At 36.2% G+C, this 10,666-nt stretch overlaps 1 protein-coding gene across 1 annotated transcript; it reads left to right on the forward strand.

Moving 5' to 3' along the window:
• Positions 1-268: 268 nt before the first annotated feature.
• LOC121974615 (putative leucine-rich repeat-containing protein DDB_G0290503) lies at positions 269-8,639 on the forward strand. Its single transcript, XM_042525762.1, has 6 exons — positions 269-442; positions 1,485-1,589; positions 3,200-6,490; positions 6,599-6,841; positions 7,911-8,057; positions 8,163-8,639. The coding sequence occupies exons 2-6, from the start codon at positions 1,521-1,523 to the stop codon at positions 8,421-8,423; spliced, it is 4,011 nt and encodes a 1,336-aa protein (XP_042381696.1). The 5' UTR covers positions 269-442; positions 1,485-1,520; the 3' UTR covers positions 8,424-8,639.
• Positions 8,640-10,666: the final 2,027 nt, after the last annotated feature.

A 10,666-nucleotide genomic window follows, 5' to 3' on the forward strand; every position in this document is an offset into this window, starting at 1 on the left:
ATTTTTTTAAAGAAAAGTAATTCTAAAATGGTCATATATGGTAATAATTAATCCCACCGTACGGATCGAATTCTTGTCGTCCGCGGTCTTAAAAAACAAAAAGGAAAAAAGGGGCAAAAAACAGTAACCGCCCACTGGAATAGGCGCCAAATTTACCAGGAGGGCGTTTTGGTAATTTCAACTCGAGACCTTTTACAAAAGCCAGCTCAGTGGTAATCGCACCGCAGCCCCTCGGGAGGTGACTGGACTCGCCATCTGGTACAAAAGAAAGATTCCGCTCCCTCTCTCACCTACTCATCTCCTCTCTCTGTCTTTCTCAGCATCGTTCAACGGAACGATTCCAGGGAGTCATCGCCGTCAAACGAATCCGAAAGCAGAGCAGCCAGCAGCCCCACGGACCTCACGCCTTTCACCCTGCCGTCCGATCGTCTGATCGATTCAAGTATGCATGGCTTCCAGCTTGCCTTTCGGCTTTGATCCGATCCCGCTTCTAGCTTATTCATATCGATCCTTTCCCGGCACCACCGCCTACTCTTTTCGCTTCCGATCGTTTTTCTGAATCCGAATCGCGGGTTCCTTGTTTTCGCCGCCCACAAAGCTTTTTTTAGTGATCTACGTCGCCTTTTGCGTGAGATTTAAATAGACCGATTGACGTTGCTGCCAAACCGATCATTTTGTGTAGAAAAGGTTTGGATTTGTTTGATGGGTGTCGGAGAGGTCGGATTTTTTCTTAGTAGGTTCTGTTATTTGGATCTAAGGTAAAGTAATCTTGTTCTCATCATTCTATTGTTTGATCGATCTTACTGTCATCAAGAGTTTTTATATTATGGATAACCAAGCAGAATATTTTCTCCTTTTATTGGCTAACAAAATACTTACTTTTTCACCATTCATATACTTGACCACATCTGAGTCATGCTATTTCAGTTTTTTGTTCCTCAAGTGCTCTTTTTCAGACTAATGTGCTTGCGCTATCTGGTCTCTCGAGCCGTTTAACGTTTTCTGTCATAGAAATGGCTGTACATAGACTTTTTTTTTTCCTGCAAACTCTCATCATGAGAGGAATGTGGATAGTAGTTATTTAGTATTTTTCGTTTTATCTCTCTGGCGGGGAGTTGCAGATACAAATTACTTGTCCAAACTACTGGTTAATCTGGAATCAAGCATGCTTGAGCTTTGGTGTAGCTTATATAAAAAACTTCTAGCAAACATATGCTATAACTGCAATATGTTATATTCTAGTTGCTTGTTTAAGTTGGTCTTGTATCTAATGGCTCTGCATTGAAATTAGAATTAAAGTGGTTCCAGTAATTCTCACACTGCCTACATTTGCTAATTCTAAATTATTAATGTTCATACGTAGTCCTGCTAACTGCAGGCAAACAGATATGAAAATCATTTGCTTATATCATCTTTACTCATGGAGAATGGCATCGTTTTTATTGTTATGGAAGCATAAGCAGCCACTTTATCTTCTGTAACAGGTGAAAAGGAGGTGTATTTACTAGGACTGGAAAGATATGGCTGAAGTTTCGCAAGCGAGTTCGGGTGAGACTGAAGTGAAGCTCTCAGGAAAGGATGATACTCAGGTAATAAGTCATTAAAAGAATATATATTGTATAACCATAATGGATATATAAGTGTGCTTCTTTATGCATTAACATGAGATTTTTCAGTTCCAAATGATTTCCAAAATAATGTAATTTAGATGCTGACTTTTCTATACAATTCCAGAGAAAACTAATTTGACATCTGAATATCGCTTCCTCAGAAAGGCAGTCTTCCACCTTGTCTATTGGATATAACGTGTTTTGGTTGATCATAAGCTTGCATATGCTGATAAAATTGAGACTTTGCCTGGATATTTATTTAATTTTTAGGAGAAAAGGTGGAAGTAAACTCATGAAATTCATTTCAAAGATAATTGAAATGAAAAACTAAACCACAGAAAAGAAAAGTATGGTTCAAAGACTTGCTTTCCCACCCAAAGATGCAAAGAACAAAAGCTTACTTGAGGCAACCTTAGTTCAATACAATTTAAAATAGCATCCTTGTGAAGCATTTTGTATGGCACTAGTTTAGTTCCATATGGAGAAGTCTAGAAATGACGTTGCTTTTTAGGCTTAATGGATGAACTATTATTATTTAGTGCCTATCAAGCTACGATTCCATATTTTAGCCCATATGGGGAGCTGTGGACTAATGAGAAACATTTATAGGCTTGGATGCGTGATTAACATTTTCCTATGCTTAAGTTGATGATTTAATTCTTTTATTTATGCAGTTTATGACATTTTGTATCCTCAAAATTCATTTATTTTTGTTTTGTTCAACTCCACATTATAGCTGAACACAATTATCATTTCCCTTTCTTGGCTTGCCAATCCAAACTTCAAAGGGGGTGTTGAACAGGGGAACCTCGGAATTTAAGAAGGCATTATGCTTGTGCCTGTACCCTTTTTCTTAGTACGCCTGGGGAAAAACTCAAAGGAACCAAATCCTTATCAGTCTTAATTCCCTAACACTCTCTAGCTCGTTCATAACCACTATCTCAAGGTTGATAGGGCTTTGCTCGCTTGTCTGTCTTATTTGGTTAAGTTATTTGTTCACGAGTGTTCTCAGGTGAATGGAACTAGTTAGCTTTGTTTTGTCTTCATGGGATATAATTATATGGGGTTGCCTATGTGAATGGGAAGGCCATCCAGAGTTTTCTACTATGTTCTATTGGCCCGGATTAAATTTAGCATGAAACTGCATAAGCTTCTGTTTTTGAGAAGACATAAGACTCTAGGGATTTTGTTCTGAGATGTGTATAAGCTAGCAAGAAGCTGATGCAAGATGTGTACCATTTTATGTGAAAAGCTTAGTTTCAACGAGTCATTTAGTAAATCTTCAGTAGCCTTTAATTATTTTTTTTTACCGATTGCAAAATTTGACCAAAAGAAAAATATTGATTTTAGTTTCTGAGCATCATAAGATGTGCGGCACATGATTGTTTCTATGAATTTGGATGGTTCATACTCACAAAACATCAACCATGTTTGCTGCACATGTATTTAATTAGAACATGCAATAGATTAACATTTGTGAATATTTCCGTTAGCTCAATAAAGTGAAGTACGGGATTAGAGAAACTAATGTGTTTTTCTCTTTTTCCACAAAAACTCTGCTTTGTGTTCTGAGTATATTTCAATTGCAGGTAGGGGAAAATACTGAAAAAGTTTTCACAAAAGGCAACAATGATATACTGTCAAAAGAAGAAATTAAAGAAGAAGAGGAGTCTGCATTAGACGGAGAATTTGTAAAAGTTGAGAAGGAACTATTGGTAGATGTAAAAGAAAGCTCTCACCTACCTAAGGTGGAATTGGAAGAATCCAAACTTCCTGCAAGCAATCAATCAGGAAAGTCAGAATCAACCATTGATTCTCCAAAGTTGGTAAAGGAGATAGATGAACTTAAGCTTCAAATTGCGACACTTCTTGGGAAATTAAATAGTTTGGAAACTGAAAAGGCCTCAATGAAATCCAAGCTTGATCTTGCAAATGAAGAACTAGAGAAAATGAACAAGCACTGTGAAGAATTTGAACTTGACCAGAAGTTGCTGAAAAATCAGATCATAGAAGCTGAACAAAAGTATAATTTGCAAATTGAATCCCATCAGGAAGCACTAAAAGCTACAGATATGAAGCATAAGGAACTTGTTGATTTAAAGGAATCATTCACTGGTCTGTCCACTGAACTTGAGAGTTCAAAAAATATGATAAAGTCCCTTGAAGAAGAGTTATTATCCTCAACTAACGATCTGCATAAACTTAATGAAGCAAGCAAGCATAGTAGTTCACAAGCAGAGTTAGAATCAAGAAAAGTGAAGGAGTTGGAGAGCACGTTGGAGCTGACACATGCTACTGCAAAGAGTATGAAGGATCAAATAAACAATCTACAGAAGGAGTTGAGTGATCTAGATGGTAAAATTGCTGAGAAACATCAGATTGAAGAAAAACTTCAAAACACTTTGCTGGAACTTTCAAAATTTCAGGAGAAATTGGAAGCCTCAAAACTAGAAATGGCTAAACTGGAGCAGGACATTTCTTCTAAAGATGCCCTCGTCCAGGAACTGACTGAAGAACGAAATCTGCATAAGGTTGCTGAAGAAAAGTTGAAATCAAATCTCACATCATTGCAGGTGATGCTTTCAGCCTCAGAAAGAGACATGCGGACAAAATGTGTGAGCTTGGGCGAATTGGAGCAGAAGCTTCAGGAGCAAGTAAAAGAAAGGGAAAGAGTTGAAGCTTTATTTAAGGATCGAGAAATTCAGATATTGAATGTAAAAGATGATTTAACCAACTTAATAGCAGAGAAGGCAACACTGGAGAGCACTGTATCTGATCTTAATATCAAATTGTCAGAAAATGAGGAACTGTATCGCAAACTGGAAGCCAAGCTAAGTTTGTCTGAACAAAATTTCAGGGAAACAAATTCACTGCTATCACAGACATCAACATACAAAGAGGAGCTCGAAAAAAAATTGGAATTGTTTGAACAGCTGCACCATGAATCCAAGACAACCACAGAAGCTTGTACTAGAAGAAACCTTGAGCTAGAAGGTCTCATTCAGGCATCAAGTGCAGTTGAAGAGAATATCAGATCACAGCTAAAGGACTGCAAGTTAAAATTGGCATCAGCTGAGAAGTCCAATGTGGATCTTGAGCAACAAATAAATCTTTCAGAGATAAAGTTTCTTGATGCACAGAACGAGATAAATGAACTCAATGAGAAAATAAAAGAACTTACTTCTTCATTGAAGGAAGCAGCAGAAGAAAATGCACTGTCAAGACACCGTTTAGAAGGTTATGAAGATAAAATCAATCAATTGGATTCTTCCTTGACCAAATCATCTTTGAGTAAGTTAGAACTAGAAAAAGAGCTTAATGATCTCATCAACAAATGTACAGAACACAAGGAACGGGCTACTGCAACACAAAACCGCAGTCTTGAGCTGGAAGAATTGATCAATTCTTCTGATTCCAGGGCTAAAGATGCTCAAAAAAGAGTGGAAGAAGTGGAATTGTTGTTGGAGGCTGCTAATTATCACACCCAGGAACTTGAGCAACTAATCAGCATAGAACAGTCAAAACAGAGAGATGTTGAGGCTGAATCAAAGCAATACAAGAGCAAAGTCACTGATCTTGTTACAGAACTTGAAGCACATCAGACAAGAACAAAGAACCTTGAAGCTGTGCTGCAAGCTGCAAATGAAAAGGAAAAAGAGTTGACTAATGTCCTTAATACAGCTATTGAAGAAAGAAAAAAATTTGAAGACCTTTCTAATAGTCAGCAGAAAAAACTCATTGAATCTGAGACTCAAATTCAGATTTTGCAAAATGAATTGAAATACATGACAGAGAAACTTGAAAGTGTTCAGAAACAACGGGAGGCTTCAAATCTACAGGAGAAAGATCTAAGCGAGAAGCTTAGGTACGCTGAAGAACAGTTGACTCATCATGGAAAGACTGTAGAGGAAATTACTGCAAGGAACCTAGATTTGAAATTTTTAACCGAATCATTAACCAAAGAATCAGAGATGAAACTCAAAGAGGTTGCAGTAAACTTAAAGCAGAAGGATTCTGAAGTCAAAGAATTGCTTGAAAAGTTACATTCTCTCGAAGAACAACTGAACTTTTATAAAGAACAGGTTGTTGAATCTACTGAAAATTCTGCCTCACTTAAGTCAGAGTTGGAGGAGAAGGCAGTGAAGCTGGTTTCTCTTGAAAACAACATCGAGGAGCTTAAGAAAAAATTATCAGAAGCTAATATAAAAGGTGAACAGACAATTTCGGAAAATGAGTTGCTTTCTATGACAAACTCAAAGCTCAGGGAAGAGTTGGAAGTTCATCAACACAAAATCAATGAGCTCAATGATTTGTTAAAATCCACACATTCTGAGAAGGAGACTATTGCTGTTCAACTTGCTTCTCATACAAGCACCATAACCAAATTAACAGAAGAACATTCAAGAGGGCTGGATCTCCAACTGGCAATCAAGTCCCGTCTTAACGAAACTGAAGCCCACTTGAATGACTCCGTTGAGAAATACAAGCTAAAAGACCTAGAAGCCAGTGAACTGAATGAAAAGCTGCTTGCTACTGAAACTAAATTGAGAATTTATGGAGAACAGGCCAGTGAGTTAGCAACTCAGAAGGGTAAACTGGAAGAGGCTCTATTCAAGATACAGGATCTTGGAGTACTGATTGAGCAATTGAAAAGCAATTCTCACAGTTTCCAAACTGAGAATGAAGGTTTAGTGAGACACAATATTAGTCTCGCTGAAGATGTTGCGACATTTAAGACCAAAATGAATGACTTACAGGTAGCAATTGATGCAACCACTGCAGAGAAAGAAGATTTAATGAAGCAGCTCCATTATTCTAAGAAAGAATCTGATGATTCGATACAATTGCTTAACACTGAGAAAGACGTACTCAAGTTTCAGGTTAGTGGATATATAGTGTCTATTATGTTTATGTGAAGAAAGGGTGTCCTCAATACTGCTACACAGGTCAAGTTAGATATTGAACTAACACCAGAATAATTTATGCAGGTTAGCTCTCATCTGGAAGAGGGCAAGTTGCTCAAAGAAATGCATGAAAAGTTAAGGAACGAACATGAAACATCTGTGGCACAATTAGAAAGAGAACTGTCTCAACAAAAAGTAGACAAAGAGTCTCTTAGTTCTCTCGTTGATAATCTTAGAGCAGAGTTGGCAGAGAAGTCTCTTCTTCAAGAACGGGCTTCTGAACTTGAAGAAAAGCTGCTATTAGCTGAGAAAGCTTATGCCCAAGAGGTAATTCTGTGGTTTCACACTTGGATAGATGACAGATTGCTGCAATAAATGTCTCCCAGTATATTACTTGAACAATTATCAATCTACTCAAATTGAAACCAGGGCATCAGTAGCCATGGAAGGATGCAGCAGCACTAGCTGCTGAAAAAGAGAGCAAACAAATGTACTTGAAGAAAGAGATGGTTAAATCTAGAAAATTGCAGAATGAACTGGATCTAAAGCATCTCTTTTTCGAAGTACACTAGTTTGCTAAATTTCTTAATCCATTATTGACATAACATCTAAGTCTACCTCTCACAATCAGTTTGCATGTTTCGACTCGGGTTATCTCCCCCTGCCATATGCGTCTCTATTTTCTCAAACTTCTATACCAACATAGTAAGTCTGGTGCACATTCCAGAAATTGTGTTTATTCTTCATTACATGCAGCACTAGCTGCTTAGATAAGAGAGCAAAGAAATGTACTTGAAAGAGAGGTTAGATTTAGAGCATTTCTGAAAGAACTGGATCCAAGGCATCTCTTTCTTGAAGTACACTTGCTTGCTAAGTTTCTTAATCCATTGTTGACATGACTTCTAAATCTACCCTTTACCATCAGTTTACTTCCATTCAATTCATGTGATCTCCCCCTGCCATATGCACTTCTAATTTCTCAAACTTCTCTACCAGCATAGCTATTCCTGCGATTTTGTTTATAGTTCCATTACATGCAAACTGGAGATGATTACAAAATAGTCTGAAGCAGGATAGGGGCGAACCCTAATTCCAACTAGCAGGAATGACGGCTTTGGTTGATCTGCTTTAGACTATTGAACCATTTCTTCCTCAGCCGTGTTATTTCTGTCTATATCGTCTATGTTTTACATGATGGTGTTTATTTATGTTACATTTGATTGCATGTATTTGCTGCTAATCCTGACTAGGTGGAATCTCAATTTAGCAGATCATTGTATTATTGAAGTAGAAAGAGTTATTTTGCCAAAATAACTCGTCTCTTTGGATGGAGAGACCTACCTTTTTAATATGCTCACGTTGGTAAATTCTGATTTGCATTGTTTGTGATTTGCAGGTTGCCGAAGAAAACAATAAGGTTACAGTTCTTAAGGTAGAACTTGAAGAATTGAAACTTAAACAAAATCAAACTTCTGCAATGGAAAAGAAGATAGCAGAGCTCGAGAACACTCTACAGTTGGTCCACACTGGCAATGATAATCAGGTAATTTTAACAGTTGTCTTTACATTGGTCAAGTTTCTGAACCCTTATAGCTGTAACTTTGACAAACATATCTCTCCTACTAATCTTCATTCATTCATTCTCTAGATCAAGAATGCAACTCCTCAAGTAGAAAGAGATGATTCAACTGAGGTGAAATCAAGAGAAATTGGACTGGATACCTCAACACTGTCAAAGAGAAAAAATAAGAAAAGCAGTGACAGGCCAAAGAAGGATACAGAGACAACTAATGTAAGCCGAAATGCGCATCTCGCAGCAGAGCATTCAGAAGGCAGTGCCTTCAAATTTGTGCTTGGAGTGGCTTTGGTATCAATCATCATTGGCATCATTCTCGGAAAACGGTATTAGGCATGGTTTTATCTTGCCTTTTCTTTTCAACCCCCCATCATAATGCAAGTCCGTTTGTTGTTGTAACTGGAAATAATTTTGTGCTCTGAAGTTGCTTGGTCCTGTCGATTGAAGAAACAAGTTTTCTGAATTTTAATGATCTTGTTGCAAGCTTAATAAATTGCTGTAAAGGGATATGCATTTTCAGTGACTGTAGGAATTTGTTTTCTCCCTTCATAATCCTAGCCTGACCTTGCAGTGGGGGACTGCGGGACTGCATGCACTTTGCTTGTCATAGTTTTGAGCTTGTAGTTGTTCTTTTGATTGTCTAAAACCCCTGAGATTCTAGTTAAAGTTAAACTATGCATCCAATTAGATTAAACACTAGTATAAATTGTTATTTTAATGACAAAACTATGAAAGCTGAATCAATTTCAACATCCTCTATCCTTGCTCCATGTTGCTTTCTTGGCTTTTGTTGAATCAGTTCCTTGTCATTTGAATGATACATAAATGTATCTATGGGTTTAAACTTGTTGAATAAATTTACAGCACAAACATTTTTGAGTATAATAATTTGCTAGTTCTAGGTACATAAAAGATAACGACAGTTTGGAAAGAACAACTAAATCATTAAGTACATACCACGGAATAAATATATAATGTCTCATTTTCTTTAAGTCTTAATTGCATTAACAATTAAGAAAAAAAATGTTAAATCAGGTAACATCCAACTTGGGGTGACCGACTAGGTCTATAAAAATTTTTCATTATTTTTTAGAATAAATCAGGAAGTACTCGTGATGAGTAGTCCAGAAACTTAATATCCCATGATTATGTATTTTATTTGAAGGGAAAATTTTTAAAAATATATCGTAATTGGAACTAGGTGACAACTTGACCCGCACTACTTTTTATGATGCTACAGTTGCAAGGTTTGTCAAAATCAATGTTTCAAATTTCAAATGAAGAATTTTGAGAAGCCAAGAACTTTACACGTCTACTTTTCTAAGACAGCTTCAATCTATGAACTCATCAACCTTTCAAGTCACAAAACTTGATTATTTTACAATATTTTAACAATTAGCACGTTTTCCTCAAATTTCTTATTCAATGATTTTGATTGGGAAGAGTTTAATTAAATAGAGTACAACAAAAATTAAATACCTCATCTACATTGTTTAATGATATGGTTTTGATTGATTTGAGTAATTAAGAATGTCGCAATAGGAGATAATTACCTAAATTAAATACAATTAATTTGTGGATAGATGGAGTAGGAGATAATTGTGGGAGAAGGAAGTCAAGTGATTTGGAACACGACAATGGAAGGAGAGGGAACAAGGCAAAAGTCGGCACCGCCGATGGATAATATGTAGATTTTTGACTCTTAGAATGCCTTTTTTAGTCTCTAAAGCTCATTTTTTTATTCCCACAATTTTTCTCTTGTCACACTCAATCACCATTCTTTTAAGTTTGGTCTTCCAAAGGATTGTTTCTCCTCAACTTTAAGAATTTAGAGAGAGGTTTGATTAATCGAACACCATTCTTTAAAGTTAAATGTGAAAGGGAAGAAAAGGCTTAACGTACCTATTAAGATTCATCACTTCTGATAATTAGTCAACCAACTATTTGGCCATAGATTTCTATGCTCCTACTTTAACCTTAAATTTATTAAAATGATGGTAATTAAAAACAATCAATGAGTTTGTATCTAGTTAATTATCTCATGGATTTAGGGTACGTCTAATTGGCACTCTTGCCTCACTTTTCTCACCCAAGTAACTTAGTTTACTCTGTTCTTTCTTTCTTTCAAAATGCTAATGGAAGTTTTAAGATCACCTCCCCTCCTAGCATTTTGAAACTCTTGTTATTGTACCCATAAGATAATGATATTAATATTTAGAGGGTGAAACAATAATGGTTAATTTGAAAATCTAAGAGATTTTTTTTGGAAGAGAAAGTATCATTGTATATAGAGTTGTAAATGAATCAAACGTTTGTGAATAAACTTGGTGTTCGATTTTGTAAGAGTTTGTTTATACTCGTTCAATGTACAAAAAAATTAATTAAATAAACAAGCTTGAACAACTTATTAAACTAAATAAACAAGCTTGACCACATATGTGTTTAGCTCGTTAATATTCATGAACAACGTTCATGAACAAATGTTCATGAACAACATCCGTGAACAAATTTTACAAACCATGTTTATTAATAAAACTCTTATCAACATGCTAAATAAATAAAATAAACATATAAAT

The sequence above is a fragment of the Zingiber officinale genome, chromosome 4B (assembly GCF_018446385.1).
Source record: "Zingiber officinale cultivar Zhangliang chromosome 4B, Zo_v1.1, whole genome shotgun sequence".
NCBI classification, from domain to species: Eukaryota; Viridiplantae; Streptophyta; class Magnoliopsida; order Zingiberales; family Zingiberaceae; genus Zingiber; species Zingiber officinale.

Coding starts and splice junctions, on each gene's coding strand:
- LOC121974615 (XM_042525762.1), top strand. CDS start 1,521: ATGGCTGAAGTTTCGCAAGCGAGTTCGGGTGAGACTGAAGTGAAGCTC. Junction 6,842..7,910: donor AGAAAGCTTATGCCCAAGAG/GTAATTCTGTGG, acceptor TGTGATTTGCAG/GTTGCCGAAGAAAACAATAA. Junction 8,058..8,162: donor ACACTGGCAATGATAATCAG/GTAATTTTAACA, acceptor TTCATTCTCTAG/ATCAAGAATGCAACTCCTCA.